The sequence below is a fragment of the Cavia porcellus genome, unplaced genomic scaffold (assembly GCF_034190915.1).
Source record: "Cavia porcellus strain 051 isolate PalLab524CR breed Dunkin Hartley unplaced genomic scaffold, mCavPor4.1 scaffold_7, whole genome shotgun sequence".
Lineage (NCBI taxonomy): Eukaryota > Metazoa > Chordata > Mammalia > Rodentia > Caviidae > Cavia > Cavia porcellus.
The window spans coordinates 73,237,960-73,258,370 of NW_026947490.1; the positions used below are offsets into that span (position 1 = coordinate 73,237,960).

General features: G+C 42.3%; 1 protein-coding gene across 3 annotated transcripts; it reads right to left on the bottom strand.

Annotated features, from left to right (window-relative positions):
* Nucleotides 1–871: 871 nt before the first annotated feature.
* Tbp (TATA-box binding protein) lies at nucleotides 872–20,031 on the bottom strand. Of its 3 annotated transcripts, XM_013148964.3 has the most exons (9): nucleotides 19,817–20,031; nucleotides 18,365–18,440; nucleotides 16,470–16,637; nucleotides 12,760–13,148; nucleotides 10,857–10,944; nucleotides 5,736–5,827; nucleotides 3,597–3,764; nucleotides 2,293–2,387; nucleotides 872–1,590 (listed from the first exon to the last, which is right to left on the bottom strand). In XM_013148964.3, exons 3-9 carry the CDS (start codon nucleotides 16,521–16,523, stop codon nucleotides 1,511–1,513), a joined length of 966 nt encoding a protein of 321 aa, XP_013004418.1. In that variant the 5' UTR covers nucleotides 16,524–16,637; nucleotides 18,365–18,440; nucleotides 19,817–20,031; the 3' UTR covers nucleotides 872–1,510. The 3 variants fall into 3 exon arrangements, with proteins under 3 accessions (XP_013004418.1, XP_003466502.1, XP_005002264.1); XM_003466454.5 differs by lacking the exon at nucleotides 18,365–18,440 and having other exon boundaries at nucleotides 16,470–16,634; XM_005002207.4 differs by lacking the exon at nucleotides 18,365–18,440.
* Between the last annotated feature and the right edge of the window lie 380 nt (nucleotides 20,032–20,411).

A 20,411-nucleotide genomic window follows, 5' to 3' on the forward strand; every position in this document is an offset into this window, starting at 1 on the left:
AAGCCCTCCAGGTGGAAGGAAGGAGCTGCCCGCACTGCAGGGCTGATTACTTACATGTCTAGCAACTTAATGTCACGTGACACTTGCTGCCTGGTAATGTGCATGTGTGACACAGAAGGGCCTGGCATCACTTGTTTCTATGGCTTGCCTGGGTGATCTTTGTGCTTGGACCTAGGGGGCTGGCGCTGCAGGTGTAGTCAATTTCTAGCTTCAAGAGCTTTCTACACTGCTTACCTAGATGTGTGAGGTCCTCAGTTCACTACTAAAAAACAAAGGACAGACCATATTTTGTAGAAATGTTTGACTTACTGACCCCAAGAAAGAAAAAAAGCCACAAAACAAATGCTGCCAGGTATGGTCTACATACCCATAATCCCAGCACTTGGGAGGCTGAGGCAGGAGGGTCACCACTGAGATTGCCACCAGCCTGCACTATGTAATGAGATCCTGCCACCCCAAACCAACTGGAATACTGTATGCTTTACTGCTTCTCCAAAGCAGAAGCAAAGTACCTCAAAGGGTCGAATTATATAAAATGTAGCTTTAACACTAGTCTAAACAGGAAAGGAGGAAAGGACCACCTCTTTCTGAATATATGAGCCATGTGAGAATGTGTTTTCACAATTCAAAAGGAAAAGAAATCTAATGAAACCCAGAAACATAACAGAGGTCCACTTAGTGTTCCAGTGGGATTGAGGAACCCCTCACGAAAGTATCAAATAATTAGCAGCCTTTGAAGACTCAATATTTGGGTGCCCACCTCCATACCTGGAGGACAGCCTTGAATCCATTCTGGTCTGTTTTCTGTTTCACTGGACAAACAAAGTGACATACAATGAACACTAAAACGAATGACAAGCAAACACCACAATGATTTCAACCATTGTATCTAAAATACAGTTTGTAACAGTATGATCACGTGACTTACAAGGCATAACAACAACCTACCACTTCTGTAAACTGCATTTATTGTACAGAGAACTCTGAAGAAAGAAAAATATGTACAGCCATTTGTTTCCATTAATACATCTATTCTGTCCTGCAATACTGCAAAGGTGGAATGTGTCTGGCACAAAAATAACCCTTAGGAGTTACAAATTAGAAAACAACACTTTTAAAAAAGATCTTTACTTTTCTGGTAGAAATATAAAAACTGTGGTTTATGGGGAAAAAATTAAACAAAATAAGTCCAATTGTATAGGTGGCTTCATCACTTACAAGTTTTATCCCTTAAACCAACCTGTCAACAGTGTTTAAAATCTATATATAAATAAACGGGCAGCGCTGCCCAGATAGCAGCACAGTACGAGCAACTCACAGTAACGCCGCGGTGTTCTCAGTGCAGGAGAGTAGCCCTTCCCGGCATCCCACGGGGGCCTGGCCAGAAGAGCTGCTTGTGATGCAGCCTACACCTGAGCATCCGTCTTCTCACACCACCACCATGAAAGGTACCAAACTGATTTGCTTAAAGAACAGGGGGCGCTGGGGGAACAGGAACGCATGACAGCCACTACGTCGTCTTCCTGAATCCCTTTAGAATGGGGTAGATGTTTTCAAATGCTTCGTAAATTTCTGCTCTGACTTTAGCACCTATGAAGGCACAAAGGAAGAGAGACGAGTGTGAAATGGCGTTTTTAACGTTCAGGTAAAATTATTACCCTCAAGATGCAAGCAGAGTCCTCTCCATATCCACGTTGACAGACCCATTAAAACATTAATGGCAAGAACCCTGGTCACAATCCTAGTTTTATTTTTAAAATAAAAAATCGTAAGGTGACGTAAGGTGACATTCATTCATTCATTTTTTGGTACCAGGGACTGAACTCACGACCTTGCACTTGCCAGGCAGAAAGTGACCTTTTAAATGACCAAAGCAATACTCATGGCCACTTTGGTCTGCTCTCCTACAGCTCACACCCGCACACAGCCCTGCATCTCCACCAGGTTACAAACCCAGCAGGCAGTGCCAAGAACGAGCGCCTCCAGGGCTGCCTCCAGCAGGGCTCTGCTCAGTCTTCCCTGACTGTCTCCAAACAGTGGCGGGGGCCCACTGACAGAAGGCTCGCCTCACCGTTCCCTGTCCCCCGCCTGCCCTCTCCAAGCCGACAGCTCCAGGGCTGCAGACAGACTCCCCTGCTCTCCCTCCCACTCGGCTTCATTTCTCAGCGGTGAAGGCCTTTGGTTTTACAAGCTGCTAGCCAACTGTTCCCATGCCGAAAGCTCCTCTCAACACTGCAGAAATGCCACCCTTGAGACTCAAACTGTCAGAAGCCAGCTGCTGCTGCACCTTACCTGTTAATACAACTTTTCCAGAAACGAAAATAAGGAGAACAATTCTAGGTTTGATCATTCGGTAGATTAATCCAGGAAACAACTCTGGCTCATAGCTAGAAGGAAAATGACAAAGATGTTTAAATATTAGGGGCTTTCTGTGTTTTTAGGGAAAATGATTGCCCGTGAAAGGGCAAGACTGAGGAGCAGGCTCTTCGGTGGCACTAGAGCATGTGGTTAGCCACGCTGGTCAACCTCTTACTGACCACTTACTGACTCCCGTCCTCCTTACACTGATCCTATTCCTGAGACAACAGTAGGAGCTGAGTATTTATCTTCTGTTCTCTGATCCATATCCAGATTTATTCTGGACAAGTTTACTTATGTGACCTTAAAAACCTAGTACTTTAATTCTAAGAGCTGATAACACAGTTTGCCTTTTAAAATTGTACCTCGACTTAAACTAAAAAGCCATATCCAGCTGTCAGTTTTGGCTGGGCAATTTAACTAAAGTGACCAGTCAGTTGTAAACACCACTGCACTCGAACCAGCCTACTTAACTAAAGTGACACACCAGATGCTGGCTTGAGAATGAGTCTATCCACCAGTGACACCATCAGCCCTCTTCTCTATGTGTGTTTGGCTCACAGGAAAATTTAGGATAGGCCTGACTGAGGTAAAATGTTAAAGTTTGCCAGGTACACAGGTGGCATATGCAAAGGCACTGGGGCAAGATGGGGGAGGGGAAACTGACAGTCATAAACAGAGCAAAAGATGGTGAAGCAAGTCTGTGAGGTGAACTGTCTGTCATGAGCCTGCACCAGTAAGCAGCAGGTAAGAGTTGAGGTTTCTGTCACTTGGTGTTAAACTTAGCTGGCAGATCTGATGTGATGTTGAGGAAAAGATGCCAAGGAGGAAAAAAGTGATGCACTGGGTCTTGGGGTCAATTCACATGTTTGAAATGTTTATCAAGAAACAATGATGAGGGGCTGGAGATTTAGCTCAGCGGCATAAGCGCCTGCCTTGCAAGCAGGCAGTCGTGAGTTCGATCCCCAGTACCAATAAAAAGGAAAAAGACAAAAAAAAAAAAAAGAAAGAAACAATGATGAACGTACAAAAGTGGGATAGAGTTCAGTCTGGTAACACGAGTGTGTGTAAAATGCCAAGTTAAAGGGTTAAGAGAGACGACTATGGGCAGCAGGAAACTCAGCAGCACGACCGAGGGTACTCGTGGTGCTCCGTACCGGGGAATGCATGTGCAGTCTGTCCTGAACAGAGCTTCCAGTACTGACAGATGGTGGTGACCATGCACGCTGCAGACCTACCTGCTGAACTGCTGGTGGGTAAGCACCAGCCCCTCCAGTCTGATAGGAAACTTCACATCACAGCTCCCCACCATATTCTGAATCTTGAAGTCCAAGAATTTGGCTGGAAAACCCAACTTCTGCACAACTCTAGCGTATTTTCTTGCTGCGAGTCTAGACTGTTCTTCACTAGGGAAAGGATAAAAGTGAGTAACTAGACTGAGTGAGCTTACATAATTATTTAGAGGAATAACATAAAAAAATCCAAGTCAGGAAACAACAGTATTAGCATGCAAACTGGTCACTCTCTTTTCAATAGGAGAAAAAAAAAACACAACACACTAACAGTTTAATTATAAAGTGTTCCTGTGTCCCTAACAGAAAATCACAAACCTACCCAAAAAATCAGCCAAATTACTGAGCTTGAGTTTCAGGGATAGGATCTGGACCAAATGTTTTACAAGGCAATAAAAACTAATAAGCTTCGTCTTGATAGAAAAATCTGGATGAATTTTCCTAGGTGAAAAATGAACATATTAAATGTCCTCCTGTGTATCAAGTCTCCCTTTATCCACTCTGAGGACAACATTTTTGGATACAACTATGACTCAGCAGCTTCAAGTTTATGTAAGAAAAGCAGAATACAAACAGCAATGCCACAGACAAAACACTCTCAAGAACATGGATCAGAAGGGTGAAATTAAACCTATGACACATGCTTCTGTATTTTTTTCCAAGAAAATAAATTTGTGTTTTCTAGGCTGATCAAAAGGCATCCCACTAGATATACAATCCTTAGCCAGCAGACACTCTGGAACAAACAGGACTAAACACAACATGGAAAGTCTGTCTCAGGAAACAGAAGAAAACAGCTCTGCTGTTCCATTCACAGCACGAAGTGTCAGCACTGCATGCTGAAGCCAGGGAAGACGGAGCTGCAGACAGCTTCATGTCCTGTCTTCTCAAAGACTTGGAGACTAGGAAATAGGATGTCCACACCAATGGCCTTCTTTTCATTAAAAGGGGATTTGAAAGTTCAGAAGAAGCTAAAATATCTTAAGCTTCCGTATGTTGGCACCTACAGGTGTGTGTGTGTGTGTATTTTTTAAATGGGTACCGAGGATCGAACTCACAACCGTGTGCTTGCAAGGCAAGTGCTTACGCTGCTGAGTTAAATCCCCAGCCCCCATCTACAAGTATATTTTAATCATCTTTTATTTTCAAAGTCTGAGTTCAGGCCAGGTGTGGTGGCATGCACCTGTAATCCCAGCACTTGGCTGAGGTAGGAGACTCATTATAATTTTGAGACTTGCCTGGGCTACAAAAGTGAGTTCAAGGCCAGCCTGAACTCATAGTAAGACCCTTGTCTCAAAAAAGAGGCTGAGGATTTAACTCAGCAGCATAAGTGCCTGCCTTGCAAGTGTGAGGTCACAAGTTTGATCCCCAGTACAAAAAAAAAGTCTGAGTTCATTTGTTTAAATTTTATGAAGCTGATGTAACTAATCTTCCTGTTTTTAGAAGTTTTTGACTTACACTATACATGGGCTGTGTTAAAGAAGGCTAAGAACAGTATGGGACCCTGAGCACTGACGTGCTCCCAAGAGATGGAGAACACACTTTACATGACAAGGGTGCATTCCTCAAAGACATGCACAACTCACTACAATTAAAATTTCTTCCAATGGAGGGCAACTGGTACTTGTAGCCAAAACACACAGTCTTGTCGCATTGCCAGACCCAACAAATCTGTGACGCCCCACACCAGCTTTTGTGAAGTTCTGTGATTATTTTTTGTACCGGGGATCCAGCTCATGACCTTGTACTTGCAAGGCAAGCACTTATGCCACTGAGCTAAACTCCCAGCCCAAGTTTTGTGATCTTTATCAGTATTTTTATGAAATGTTTTATATAAAAAACCTTTTAAGTATAAAAGAATCTTTACTAGGTTTTGATGCTATATTAATATAAAATACATCTGAATTATATAAAAGAAAGCACTGTACCATGTTGAAAACTCATGCTTGTTTTAAAGAAAAGGAAACCAATGCTTCCTAAAGTGAACAGTAGCCTTTGAAGTGCTGGCCTGAAAACCCAGAAACTGTGACCGATGCCTTTTCCTTCATTACACACAGAACAGGAGAATGAATTGCTTACGGCTACCTCTTGGCTCCTGTGCACACCATCTTCCCGGAACTGAAAATCAGCGCTGTGGTTCGCGGCTCTCTTATTCTCATGATTACAGCAGCAAACCGCTAAAATGGTGAGAGAAGCATTAGTGAGGTCGCCCAAACTGCCATGCTTTGGAGAGCTAGAAAATGATAAAGACCATGACACCCAATGGGAAAGACCTAATTCACACAGCTGTCAAAATACTTGTCCTGCACACTAAGATCTTCTTATATCACTCGTAACAAGGAGAAGAACAAATTTCCTTACTGTGGCTAATGAGCTACTCCAAGGTCTCAGACCTGTGTCTTTTTACACATAAACCGCACCACAAGGGGACAAAGCATGTTTGGGAACCTTGGGTTTTGTAATGTGGTATTGTTCTGAGGGGGAGAGGGTGCTAGGAATCGAATCCAAGGCCTTGTGCATGTAGGCAAATGCTATACCCACTGAGCTACATTGTCAGCCTAATCTCCTCAAAAACATCAAAGCCTATTTCCTCCTTATGATTAGCATCTCTAAATATAAATTTTGTTTTATTAACATGAATTTTTAGGCCAACTGATAATCTCTTTCTACTTCCCAAAGGGATTAATAAACCAGATTTCATATCCGTATGCACAGAAGTGAGACCTTGTTTCCAGCTGGTCCTTAGCTATAGTGTTCATATATTAAACACATACATATAAAGAGAAAAAAAGCTTTCACTTTCCATTTTTTATATATTAATGATGGTTGCTTTTTGAGAAAACTTTTCCCAAGGTTATAACTGAAGGGGAAAAAATACCTCAACAGTGGATTTCAGTTAATAGGTTTTATGAAACAAGGCAAAAGCCTATTTTCAAGTAATTTAAAAATTTAATAATACATGCTTATTACTGAGTTACATTCTCAAGCACCAAGATGACTAATGCACAAAGAAAGATTGCCTTGACACTTACAAAGACCGGTCTTGTGTTCCCCCAATCTTATTGCCTATAAAAATGCCAGAAGCATGTTCTAGTTTATATAAGTCCAAAAAAAGTCCAATTACTTTGAATTTTCTACATTTAATCTAACATTTTATTGGTCAGAGAATTACTAGCACTGTAACACAGATTTCGATATTGTAAAATTATCCATTTAACTAAAGACTGTGACAGACCAATGACTGCACTTGCAGTGCTCCAGTGAGACTTACTAAGAGGCTCATAGTGCTCTAGACCCTTTGAGATCTCACACAAAAATTAGAAGATCTTCAAATATCTAGACAATTTAAGACGAAGACAAAAACACTGGCCACTAACCAATTTTTACTTACTCTCTACTCTCATTTTTATGTAATGGTTATTAAAGATAAATAATAAACTATTACCCCGCTCTTCTAAGCATTCAAAACAAAGAACTCAGTTAACACCTAAAGATTTTAAATTGGTAACAACAAAAATGATACCAGAATGTGGATGTCAATGGTCTGTATAAACACTTCTAGCCTCCCAGACGTTACTGAACTAGAACATGTGAATAAACTATGACTCTAACTACATGTATGAGGTCCTGAGTTCCATTGCAGCAACACACAAACACACACACATGTGCATGCAAGCCAACCAACTTGAGATTTAAAAGTCCCACAAGGGCAGAGCTTAAGATGGCAGATCAGTAAGCAGCAAAATACAGAGCCTCCCTGAGAGAAACAACTCAGATGCCAGAATAAAACATCCTAGAGAGGACCAGACAGAGGGAGATAGATCCTCTCCACCTAGGAAGAAACTAAAGGGAAAAGAGCTGGTCCAGTGTGCCATTGTGGGGCTACCACTGCAGCAGCTCAGATTCGCCCCATGGGATTCTTGCTAGAGCTGCCCACACTCAGCCACAGTGTGCTCGCTGCCAGAGGTGCAGGGGGTCAGCGAGCCCAAAGGAGAACAGAGCTGTCGTGGAGACCTGCACTAACCCAGAGTGAGTGCTTGAATAAGACCCTCCCACAGGAAAGGGGTGACTAACTCGACAATGTGTTGGAATCAGGCAGGATGGGCATGAACTAGGAACGGCAGTGACTTCAGTTGGTTGCTCCCTGCCCAGAGCAGATTGGTGGGATCTGCTTGGGCTGGGTCATGCCCCTGGCCAGGACCCAATAAGTTGTCCCGAACTGATTCTGTATGTGTGGCATACACTAGCGAGGTGAAGGCCCCCATGGGTTGACTGGCTCGGAGAGGAAGGGCCAGCATACACTGCCCCTGCTTGTACCTTGGTGCCCAACAGCAAAATGGAGAGGGCAGAAATCCCTGACTAGCATACTCTAGAAGAACCGTAACCAACAAGGAAAGGGACTGGGACCTCCACCATACAACTGTATGGAAGAAACCAAAAACATGACAAGAGAAGAAATAAGAAAAATCCCCCAGCTTCCAACCCTGTGAATATTGATTCAGGAGAGGTAAATACAGAAGAGTTTGAGGCAGCAAACATGCAATATCAGACACAGCATCAGTGGACATAACGAGATATCTTCGGGATCTCACAGATGAGCTCAAAAGTGAAATATTAATTCAAGTAAAGCAAGATATAAATAGATTAATAAAAGAAATGCCAAGCATCTCTCAAGAAGACACAGATGGAAGAATCGAGGAACACAAAAAAAAGGAGAGAAACCTTTGATGATGAATATAAAGAAAACCTAGAATACATGAAACATTCAAAGGGACTACCAGGAAATTAAAAACTCCATCGAAAGCTGGAAAAATTGCCGACAGAAACTAGAGATAGATTAACAAAACTTGAAGATAGGTTTGCAATATCTGATCATGACAAGAAAGACCTCTTAAAAATAACAAGGAAAGCTGGGCGTGGTGGCTCATGCCTGTAATCCCAGCACTCGGGAGGCTGAGGCAGGAGGATAGTTGAAAGTTCAAGACCAGCCTGAGCTACAAAGTGAGCTCAAGGCCAGCCTGAACTGCATAGTGAGACCCTGTTTCAAAAAAGACAATAAATAAATAAATAAATAAATAAATATAAAAAACCAAGGAAACAGGTGGTAACAATACAAAGGCTAGAAGACGACAAGAGGATCTATAACTTAATAAAATATGTGAGTGAAGAAGAGGGATAAACACAAAGGAATTACAAAGGCTATTCAGAGAAATAATTAAGGAAAACTTCCCAAGTATAGGAAAAGGAAATGATATTCAGATGTATGAGGCATACAGAACTCCAGCCACCTACAACCAAAACAGAACTACACCCAGACATATAATAATCAAGATCCCAGAAATTCATCACAAGAACAGAATATTAAAAGCTGTCAGAGAAACAGTTCACATATAAAGGAAAACCCAACAAAATTATGACTTCTCAACACAAACCATCAAATCAAGAAGAGCTTAGAGCAAAATATTCCAAGCCCTGAAAGAAAATAACCTCCAACCCAGATTTATGTACCCTGAAAAACTCTTTCAAAATTAATGGAGAAACAAGATGCTTCCATGACAAAGAGGAACTGGGGGAATTTGTGACCACCAATCCAACCCTACCTAAAACACTGAATGACATTCTAAAGAAAAAAAAATACAGAAACAGTGGTAGAGAGGCCTTAATGAATGGGGCAGACAGTGGAATGAAGGAGAAAAGTAGACAACTAATGGCAGAAAAATAGCATAGCAGAAATGAGGCAGAGAAGGCTATAATCTCTAACATAGATGGTCTTGATACACTAACAAAAAGAAACACTGGCAGAGTAGATCAGGAGGTAGGGCTCATCAAGATGCTCTGTATAGGAAATATAATTAAAGAAAGAGGGTTTATGGACCAAAAATCAAATATGAGAAAATAATGCTCTATGTGACAGCAGAGAACCAGAGAGAAATAGGGGCAACTCTTACCAGCACCTGCAGATAGTTGGAAAGACATGATATTTTTGTGCAGTAGAGAACTACTCAGCTATAACAAAGGAACACCTTGAGGCTTTTGTAGGTAAAGGAATACAGCTTGAGATCAAGCCCAGGAGTGAGAAGGTTTGGAACCACTTAGGTAAATAGCAGGTTGCCCCTCCAATCTAAAAACTGAGGGAAGTTGATAGGACCCAAAATGTGCAGTGTGCACCCTGTGGGAGTCAAAGGGGAGGAACTGTCTAAAAAAGGAAGGCAGAGGATATTGTTAATAGTGTATCAGGATTTTTTTTTTTTTTTTGGTACTGGGGATCAAACTCATGACTGCGTGCTTGCAAGGTAGGCGCTTATGCCGCTGAGTTAAATCCCTGGCCCCCAGGTGTATCAGGATTTAAAATCTACATTACTCTCACCACTCTGTTTAGATGGATTATATTCTATTACAATCTGTCTACTTGTACTAGATTTGAGGGCCCAGACAGCTATTCCAGAAATAGCAGGATATAGTACAGTAATCATTCTTAATTTCCTATTAACTTAACCTGAAGCCCTGTATTACTTATACTGTCTTATTATGACTGAACTTATTTGAATCTGGTTTGTTAGATCACTGTTTTGTATTGACTGATTTTATTCGAATCTGTTATGATTGATAGTATCAAGTCTGCGAGTATAGACAACTACACTGAAGATGATAAAATTCACTAGGATAAGTCTTCTAATGTCTCCAATGTTTTGTTTTTATTAATATATTCAATTATACTATGCCTGATGATACAGACAATTCTACTGAAGATAACATAGTTCGAAACATTATAGGCACCATATCCTGTCCTCCAGCTTCACCAGTCCCCACTACAATGAGAAGTGTATATAAACTGAGTTTACTTCATAAACTGCCTAATCTCAAGAGACTTGTACATGGTACATACTTTAAAGTTCAAGTTGAATAAACTTACTATCGTATGTACTAGGTCATACGAATTTTACTCCACATACTCATTTTACTGTTGTCAAAAACTTAAGCACAGGGGGCTGGGGATTTAGCTCAGCGGCATAAGCGCCTGCCTTGCAAGCAGGCAGTCGCGAGTTCGATCCCTGGTAAAAAGATAAAAAGACAGAAAAACCCACAAAAACAAACAAACAAACAAATAAAAAAAACCTTAAACATAACACAAACTTTTTGAACTAGAAAATACTGTAAGATTCCCATTTTACCAGCTGATTTAAAGCACATGGAAATAGTTCTTACCTTGGGATTATATTCAGCGTTTCGGGCACGAAGTGCAATTGTCTTTAGGTCAAGTTTACAACCAAGGTTCACTGTAGATACAATATTTCTGTAAGAAATTTGAAAAGAGAACATAGTTACTTGAATTACAGTAATTAACCTTTACACAATGGGTGTTAAGTGATGACCCAGGAATCTGACTGTTTCACTGCTGCTCTAGAGGGGCCTAATTATGGGATGCCATACTGCAGCAAATAGGAACGCATACTATTCCACCACCTCTGCACACAGACTACAGGTTCCAGCTCATTGTTGTTTCTGTTCCACTTCTTGTACTGTCAGCAATACTTGTGAAAATCTGATAGCTCATAATCTTGTTGAGAACCGTAGTGTTCCCAAGGCGTGATGGCACACACAGGAATCCCAGCACTCAGGAGGGTGAGGGAATAGGATCACTGCGAATCCAAGACTAGCCTGGACTACCTAGTGAGTTCAAGGCCAGCTTGATTTCATAGTGAGAAAGAGACAGAGAGAAAGAGAGAGCGAGAGAAGATAGTAGTCTCCTTTGATATATGATCAAACAGCCAAAAGGCTGTGTTTTACTTCTGCATCATCTGTTTTCTTCCTGCACTTTTTTGTTTTTTATTTTTTGGAGGCAGAGTCTCAACGAACAGTTTGGGCTGGCCTTGAACCCGCTAGGCACCCAGACTGGCCTTGAACTCACAGCAACCCCGCTTTAGTCCCCCAAATGCTGGTGTACAGGCATGTACCACCACACCAGCTTCCTCACCTTTGTGCACACACCTGCCCTCAGCCTTGCCATCTGTCAAGTGTATCCGTATTGAGTCAGTTTTGGTCCACCTATCGCAAACTGCATCATGTAATTGGTAAATGTACTCATCTATTTTCATTAGTTAAATATTTACCTTACTTCTTAGTAAGTCTACAAGGTTTTAAGCCCAATGAATTCCCACCTAATATGGCTCTTATTAGATAATGAAAACGCAATAATTTCCTGTGAAGTATCAGAATAATCTGTCCCAAATTGGTTATACTTTATGATTTAAACCAAAATATAAATTTGGATTTTCATGGGAAGCAAGAATGCAAGAAACTGGGAGCAGTGGAGACAAAGATGTGCTAACAGATTATCTCTTCCTAAACTCATTAAAATTATTTTTAAAAAACGTTGTGTAGAGGCAAACAAAATTGTGGAAGCAAAATTTACATCTCTAGGCAATGGTCAGGATCCATTATAAACGACAAGCACTTAAGTACAGGATGATTAACTAGCAAATGGGAAATACCAGATCTAAAGGCAGAAAGAAAAGGGCCAACTGCAACTTCCTGACTGTTAAGCTCCCCAAAAGTAAAAGCTATATGCTTCTCACTGATTGATACCCAGCAATATTCATCTGTATTTCAAGAAAAAGTCACCACCCCCACCGTTTTGATGGCTCACTTCATTCAGGTCTTACTGATTTACATAGAAATACGGCTTCACTTCACTCAGACAGAAAAACTCTCGTTTACGACAAGAACCATCACTGTTATCTTGTGTGAAGGACGCAGATCTTCAGAGATTTGTAGCAACTCTCACAATAAATACAAGAAAAACAAGTACCACGGCGACCTGTGACAAACCCTACCATACAAAGTTGGGCAGCAAACCTGCTGCAGGGCAATGTCTACTACACCAAAACCAGGCTTCAGTTTCAATGGCACGAGTACATCCAAACAAGCGGCCTTGTTTCGGAAACTCTTAGGACAGTTTTTCACAGACAGCTGTGGTTCCGTCACGGAGACAGAGGGCCAGCGCTGCTCCACTCCCTCAGGCAAACCGAGCCCTCTGCAGGCACAGAGTAACACACTCCAGGGGACCTGTCTGGGACAGGAGAGCACACGCGCAACCCCAAATACTCACTGCAGCTGCGGCACGATCCCAGAGCTCTCCGAGGCTGGTGTAGCCGGAGTGATGGGGGTCATGGGGGTCATCGGGGAGGGGTACAGGGGGGTGGTGCCCGGCAAGGGTGCAGTTGTTAGAGTCTGCGAATGGAAGAGTTGTGGGGTTTGGCCCGAGGCCCCTTGAGCTGCTTGCTGAGGTGCTGCCTGCTGCACAGCTGCGGCTGCGGCTGCCACTGTCTGCTGCTGCTGTTGCTGCTGCTGCTGCTGCTGCTGCTGCTGCTGTTGCTGCTGCCTCTGCTGCTCTTCCAGAATAGACAGGCTGTTGGTGTTCTGAACAGGCTGTGGTGTGAGTCCTGTGCCATAAGGCATCATGGGACTGAAGATGGGGATCCCAGGGGTCATGGCGCTCTGTGGGATGCAAAAGAAATAATGAGCCAGGTGCTGGCACGAAAGGTTGGTGGGTCTTTTCCAGTGGAACCACAGGTACAAGGTGTACAGGGAGATGCTTTCTGAGGACACTGGTAACCAGACATTATTAGGTAAGAGCTTGCTACTCTTAAACACAAAACTGTCTTTTCAATACTCAACATGGTGGACAAGAGCTTGGGATTTGGAATCCCCTACTACATATTACATGTGAGAACATAGGAAAACAGGAAGTGGAGTAACCTTTCAAGCATATCTAGGTTATAACAACCAACTATGATTATTACAAAGAACAAAGGGAGAAAACCACGTGACTACACATCTCTGTTCAAGCACCTGAGATAGCACCCTTTCTATTATCTGAGTGTCTGTCCCAGTGTGGATGGTCAATTATATGCTCAGCCTAGAGTTACTCACCCAAAATGCTGAACAGAAAAACAGGCACTTACAAAACAAAGTGTCATTTTATTAACCATGATGACAATTAGGCTATTATTCAAAACAGTTGGTCATCTGCCATTCCAAAAGCATAAATCTACAAAATAATAGTACCATTCTGCCTTTCCACCACACATCCAAGCTTTCCCAGACACTGTTACATTTGCTGATTTATCTAAGTCTCACAGTAGTCCTGGGGAAAGAAGAACAGAACTGTCCTTCCCATACGAAGATAAGACGCTGATGCCCAAAGAAGGCATGCAATGTGGCCAGAGACACAGGTCTCACGAGCAGGTGAGACCAGGTCTACAGACACAAGCCAGTGCCTCCAGCACACTGAAAGCAGCGGAGCTGAGTTTGCAAGGCCTGGGGACAGCTTTGTGGATCTCTTACAAGACGTAATAAAAACACAGTGAACTCTGCCGCCCAGTGCCACCCACCAGAAAGGCAGGCTTGTAAGAACCTTCACAGTGTGTCCCCGTCCACCTCACTCACAGGGCCAGGCACACTCAGTGGCTTCTGGCTTCCCGCCCCCAAAGTTAGAATGACCACGAAACATTAACCTCAAAAGTAGTTACAACAGCGCAACTAAAGATAAGAAAGAGGACTTAAGCGCTGTTTCAGAGAGTGGCAGGAATGACAGGTGAACGTATTCAAAGTGAATGGGAGATTTTGAAGGGGACAAACGTCAATGTGTTTCTTATTATAATAAGTTTTTTAAGTTTAAACACTCACCATGGTTTTCTTTTTTCTTTTTGAAACAGGGTCTCGCTAAGCAGTTCGGGCTGGGCTTCAACTCACTTTGTAGCCCGGGCCGGCCTCACACTCACAGTGGTCCGCCTGGCTGAGCCTCTCAAGTGCTGGCATTGCAGGCGTGAGCCACCACGCCCACTCACCACGGTTTCAGTCACACCTTGTAGTATGTGCAGCAGTATCTGCATGTATTTTGTGTGGAGAGGGCCCCTAGTTTGCACTAGATTCTCAAATACATGCAAGATTAAAAAAAAAAAAAGAGCCAGCCCCACTTATTCTAGTAGAAAGCACAAGGCAAATGTGACAAGTAAGATACTCAGGTTGTTTTAACAACATAGGGCAGGCAGCACACAAAAGAAGGGTAAATCTACACTGTAGCCATTAACAGTCTAGGTATTAAGTTCTATTTCACCTATCATTTGTTTCTCCAAGAATATCTGTGAGAAAAAAGTCAGGTTATGTCACTTTAAAGGTCAGCCTTCCTTTCAATCACATGTAACAAATTAATTCAAACAGCTCATAGATGTAACTAAAACTAAAAATACAGTATAAAGAGAAAAATCCTTAGGACTTTAGGGAGACAAAAATTTCTGAGGATACATTATATCCTTGAAAATAACTGATAGACTTCAGAAAAAACTTAAGAACTTCTAGGGCAAGCCATCAACTGAGAGAACAACATCCACATTATGTACATGTGAGAAAGAAATCTGAAGAGCTCTTAGGCCTGCCAGGTACAGTGGCGCATTCCTATAATCTCAGACTCGGGAGGCTGAGGCAGGAGGATGGCTGTCCTGAGTTAGAGGCCAGCCTGGGGTAGATAGTGAGAATGGGCCACCAAAACAATACAACACAACACAACAAACCTACAAAAAGCTCTTAGAAAACAAAACAAACAAACAGATCAGTAAAACATGATGAAAGATGTAAAGGAGATTTTGCAAATGAAGATATATAAACAGCCAATAAAGCATTTGACAAGATCCTCAGGATCATTAGTCATCAACAGAAATTATTACCACCATGCACCAGGTGCGCTGGTGCATGCCTGTAACCCCAGCTACTCAGGAGGCTGAAGCAGCAAGACTCCAAATCTGGCGTGAGCAACTTACCCAGACCATGTCTCAAAATAAATAATACATGGTAGCTCAGTGGTAGAGCAGTCCAAGGTTCTATCCCCATACCACAGATATACATAGACATACACAATCAAATGCTACTAAGCAACCACTAGAATGGAGGAAAGCAAAGGATGACACCCAGAGCAACCAGCAAGCCCAGTGCTGGAGAGGAAGCAGAGTGACTAGAATTCTTCCCTCGGCTGGTAAATCACAAAAAGGTCAAGACACAGAAGACAGTGTGACAGATCTGCTATCACGCTTAATATACTCTTGCACATGACCTAGCAATCCTAGTAAGTATCTACCCAAAACAAATAAAAACACAACGTACAACATGGATGTCTATGGTGCTTTACATATAACAGCCCCCAAGCTAGAAATAACTCAAATGCCAGAGCCCAGAGAATAGGTACACTGTGGTGAGCCATATGAAGGAATACTACTCAGCAACAAAAAGCGTTATTTACTGATACAGAAAATGTTACATCAGGCAAAGCAACCAAGTACATGCTGTATGACTTCATTTATGTGAAAATCTCAAACAGGCAAAACTAATGTTTAGCACTGAAAAGCATCACCTATGGCCAGGAGCTAACTGCAAAGGATAAGGTGAAACTTTTTAGATGAATGAAATAGTCTGTAACTTAGTAAAATTATCAAAGGGTATAGTTAACATGATGTTTTTATTGAATTTGAATTATACCTCAACAGAGATTACTAAATTTTTAAAAAGATTTGTGACTCAGAATTTTTAACATAAAAAGGAAAAGATACAACTTTCTCCTCCAAGTGCTTATCACAAAGCTCTTTTATAAACAAATACATTTTAACTTCCAAACGAATTGTTTAACTTCCAAACCACTGTGCCCATTCAGAGAACTATTTACTACAAAACACAGCCTGAAAACAAATAACAAATCCACTTTCAACTGCAGGCCAGTCAGTGCACCCTGCTCCGTGTGGGAGTGCCCACACCCACTGGCTGCCTTACCTGGGGAGAGGCCAAGCCCTGGGCGTAGGGCGGCAGGCTGCTGTTCTGATCCATGGTGCTCACTTCCTGCGGCTCTCAGTCTTTACCTAGAGCATCCCCAGCTCGCTCTTCCTATCAACTTCCGCAACCCTCTGGGTCTTCTTCACACACCAGGAAATAGTGGTGCTGCTAAGAAAAAACACTGAAGTTTAAGTAATTCACAACCCATAGGGTCTTATAACCACAGTTCTGTAGGTACACAAATTAAGAAAAACAATAAGGTTATTTCGGAATATTTTCTTCTTGCCTTAGACTCCTAAAGTCCACACCCTTCCATGTTTCCTGTGATGATATGCAGAATTACCTAATGGTGCCATAACAAGTGTTAGAAACTTCTGGGGAAAAGCACTTAGAGCACACTAATTCTTTTTGGTTTTTTTGGGTTTTTTTTGTGGTACTGGGGATTGAACTCATGACCTCGCGCTTGCCAGGTAGGCGCTTATGCCGCTTTTTGAGACCAGCTCTCAGTATGTAATTCAGCCTAGCCTTGAACTATGTTGCCCAGGCTGGCCTCAAACTCGTAGTGATCCTCCTGCCTCAGCCTCCCAAGTGCTGGGATTGCAGGTGTGTACCACCATGCCCAGGGAGAAAACTTCTTAAGCATATTGTACTATCACAATAGAACACGTATGTAAAGTACTGCGTGTATATCCAGCACTATTAGGCCAAGTTGAGACTTTAAAACACTCCACTCTATTTTATCCCCTCTGTGATGTCTTATGTATAAAGTTCAATAACTACAGAACTAGACCCAATATACTTTAGTATTATCATTATTGAGCTCTGACTTTAATAAAAATACTATGAAGGAAGGTAAGCAGATACAACAATTACTAAAACACATATATATATAGTATCAGAGATTGAACTCATGACCTCATACTTGCCAGGCAGGCACTTACGCTGCTGAGCTAAATCCCCAGCCACTAAAACACATTTTAATAAAAGTAATAATCTTGCTCTACAGAACACATTAACTGCAAACATGCCTATATTTGCTCTGCTTAAATCATCTCTTTATTGTGTATACATCTGAAATTATCTTCCAATAATGATTGCTAAAAGACTGTGGAGAGTGATATATGCACACCCATGTTTACAGCAGCAGTTTGTCATGGCCAGATCTTGGAAACAACCTAAATGCCCACCAACTGACAAATGGATAGAAAAGATGTGGTACTTTTATACAATGGAGTACTGCTCAGCCATAAAGAATGATAAACTGGAGATTTTTATAGGTAAGTGGATGCACCTTGGGAACATACTTACTAGTGAAATAAATAAGACACTCGTGTAAAGATTGTATTGTTCCATTAGTGTGAGAAGCTGAAAGAAACAATATATGTATATAAAAAAGTTAGGATAGTTACACTAGTGATTCCTCTGAGTTCACTAAAGAGAAAGATTTGTACTGGTATTGTTCGGAAGATTGAATACAGATGTCTCGTGCTCTGGGTGAATGATTTGGGGATGACAGTGCACAATGTATGTACCATTGTTGCCCCTGACTTTAACATTTTGTTGTACTTAAAAAATAAACAAATAAAAGGCTGTGAGGGAACAGGGTTGCTACGAATGAGACCTAAGGCTGTACACACACCAGGCAAGCGCTCTGCCCCAAACCTACATCCCCAGTCCTTAAAAGACCCTCTATTATCAGTTCTGTTCACACAGACTTACAATTTGTTCAAGGACGCTGTAAGAATTGATCAATTCAACACAGAACTGACCAAGTTAACTCATTAAAATGTGCCTTGTTACATAGTAAATACAGGCAACTATTAGCTGTTATCATTATTAAACTTCAGTTCAAATATTTATTATCATCTAATAAGATATTTTCAAATAGAACTTACATATTCCAAAGTTACAGGTTATTGTCCAAAGGCCCACATTTCACTCACTGGTACAGAGGAAATATTCAGACATTTGCTGAATCAATGAAAGAATGTGACAGTCACTTGAAGAACACAAAGGACTTCAGAGACTATCTACCCTACAAACATCACTAAAGAAACTGAAAGCGCTGCTTTTGAAAATAAATGTATGAGCTACAAGAAACAATACTTTTTCTGACATTGTTACAACAGAAGCGCTGCAGATACACTTCCTGAATCCAATAGTTCAATATAAATGCCTAGTGTGATGGCACATGCCTGTAATCCCAGCACTTAGGAAGCCGAGTCAGGAGGATCACTGAGTTCCAGGCCAGCCTAAACTAGATAGCCAATAAACTTTATCTCAAAAATAAACAAACAAGCCAAAACAAAGAGTTTCAGATGCTATTACATGGACAATAAGATCAGTTATAGGATTCTGAAGTGCATCATGAGTAGTCTTTGACAGCCTGTAGGTAAATTAAAAGTGGAGCCTGAAAGTTTGGTTTAAGGCCTAATTGCTATGATTGAGCCAACAGAAAGGAGGGCAGGATTGAGAGCCCTAATTATGACTTGAGATTTATCCGGAATCTTTAGATTCCGGATAAATCTCAAGTACCAACTACTTTTTGTAAACTTAAAGTATACAGAAAGAACTGAGTAGGCTGTTCAGAGCTCATCTCTCAGTCCCAGCAAAGCGCAAACTATCGTTCCTCACCAGTATCAAACACGCACGCATGCATGCAGAGAATCATTACTGCACTAACATCCTTTCAAAACAACTCTGCAGTGTTTTCCTCTTTTGGAAACTGAAGCATCAAACTGGAGATATTTAAAAACAAATCAAATTAATTCTGCATAGCCTTCTAGTGGCCCTCTAACTCAGACATTTTTCTCCCAGAAAAGCCCGTCTAAGTCTTGGGAGACTCGGCAGGCCTGCGCTTAGAGATGCAGACCTTGTAAATAAAGTGGTGCGAGTGTATGTGCGTTCGTATCGTAAGCCAAACCTTGCTCGAGGCCACAGGCTTCTGACAACATGTTTAAAAAGTATCAAGTCCAACTTTAGGATAACCCACACCGGCTAGTGGCGAAACGGACAGTCACAGGCTTGGGTGAAATCTGCCATCCAACAAGGAGCAGGAGAAGCCGGACAGGGCCGATTCTGGGTCTTAGATGTACAGACTTTGTTGTGCCGGCCGGTCTCAGAACCCTGACTCGTGAAACGGAAATCGCAGCAAAGAAAGGTACCCGTTGGCGTCGTGGCCAAGCGGCGGGTACAGGCCGAGTGGCAGCGGCGCGAGCAGGAGGAACGCTCCCTGCAGGCCTGGGCGTCCATCCCGCTGTCCTCCCTGTCTCCGTCGCCTGGCCTCGCTGCGGTGGTCGCCTGTGCCCAAGGCATCAGAAAACAGGAAAAGGTAAAAACGCCGTTACCTGGAGTCACTGCAGAGATGACAACGAGCCCGCGGAAACCAAGTTAAACCCCGGGCGGCCCAGGCGCCCGCCACGGCGACCCTTGACGACCCCACTGAACTCGTGACGCGCGTTGATAACGTCACTTCCGCCAGTTCCAGCCTCGGCTTCGGCGGGCTGAGCTCGCTAAACCGCATTCAGGGCACTAGCTGGCTTTCGGTTTCCTCCCGTGTCACCGCGGCCTTCGACGCTGAGGAAGCGCGAGGCTGGAGTCTGCAGCAGTTCCGGGGCGGGCCGCCGGCTTCCACTTTTTTAATTGGCCGTTGTGAAACCCGATTTTTTAGACTGGTGTTTTTTGGTTTTTATTGACGAACTGACGGCTTTGGCAAGCACGCATTCCTTACGGTGCTCGCAATGAGTGTTAGCTAATCAGACTTGCAGAATTAGGAAAAATAAAACTGGATGGCTTGTGTTTATTTTCTCAAGAGACCGCAGTTTCATAAATGGGCTCCAGCTAACCTTGATTTCTATAGCTTATTTAGGTGTATTCATATATTGTGATCCTTGTTTCTTTTGTGTTTGGTAATTATCGGTGACTTTCTAAGTTCCTTAAATA

Coding starts and splice junctions, on each gene's coding strand:
- Tbp (XM_003466454.5), bottom strand. CDS start 16,523: ATGGATCAGAACAGCAGCCTGCCGCCCTACGCCCAGGGCTTGGCCTCT. Junction 13,149..16,469: donor AGGGCTTGGCCTCTCCCCAG/GTAAGGCAGCCA, acceptor TGCATCCCACAG/AGCGCCATGACCCCTGGGAT. Junction 5,828..10,856: donor ACGCTGAATATAATCCCAAG/GTAAGAACTATT, acceptor TCACCATTTTAG/CGGTTTGCTGCTGTAATCAT.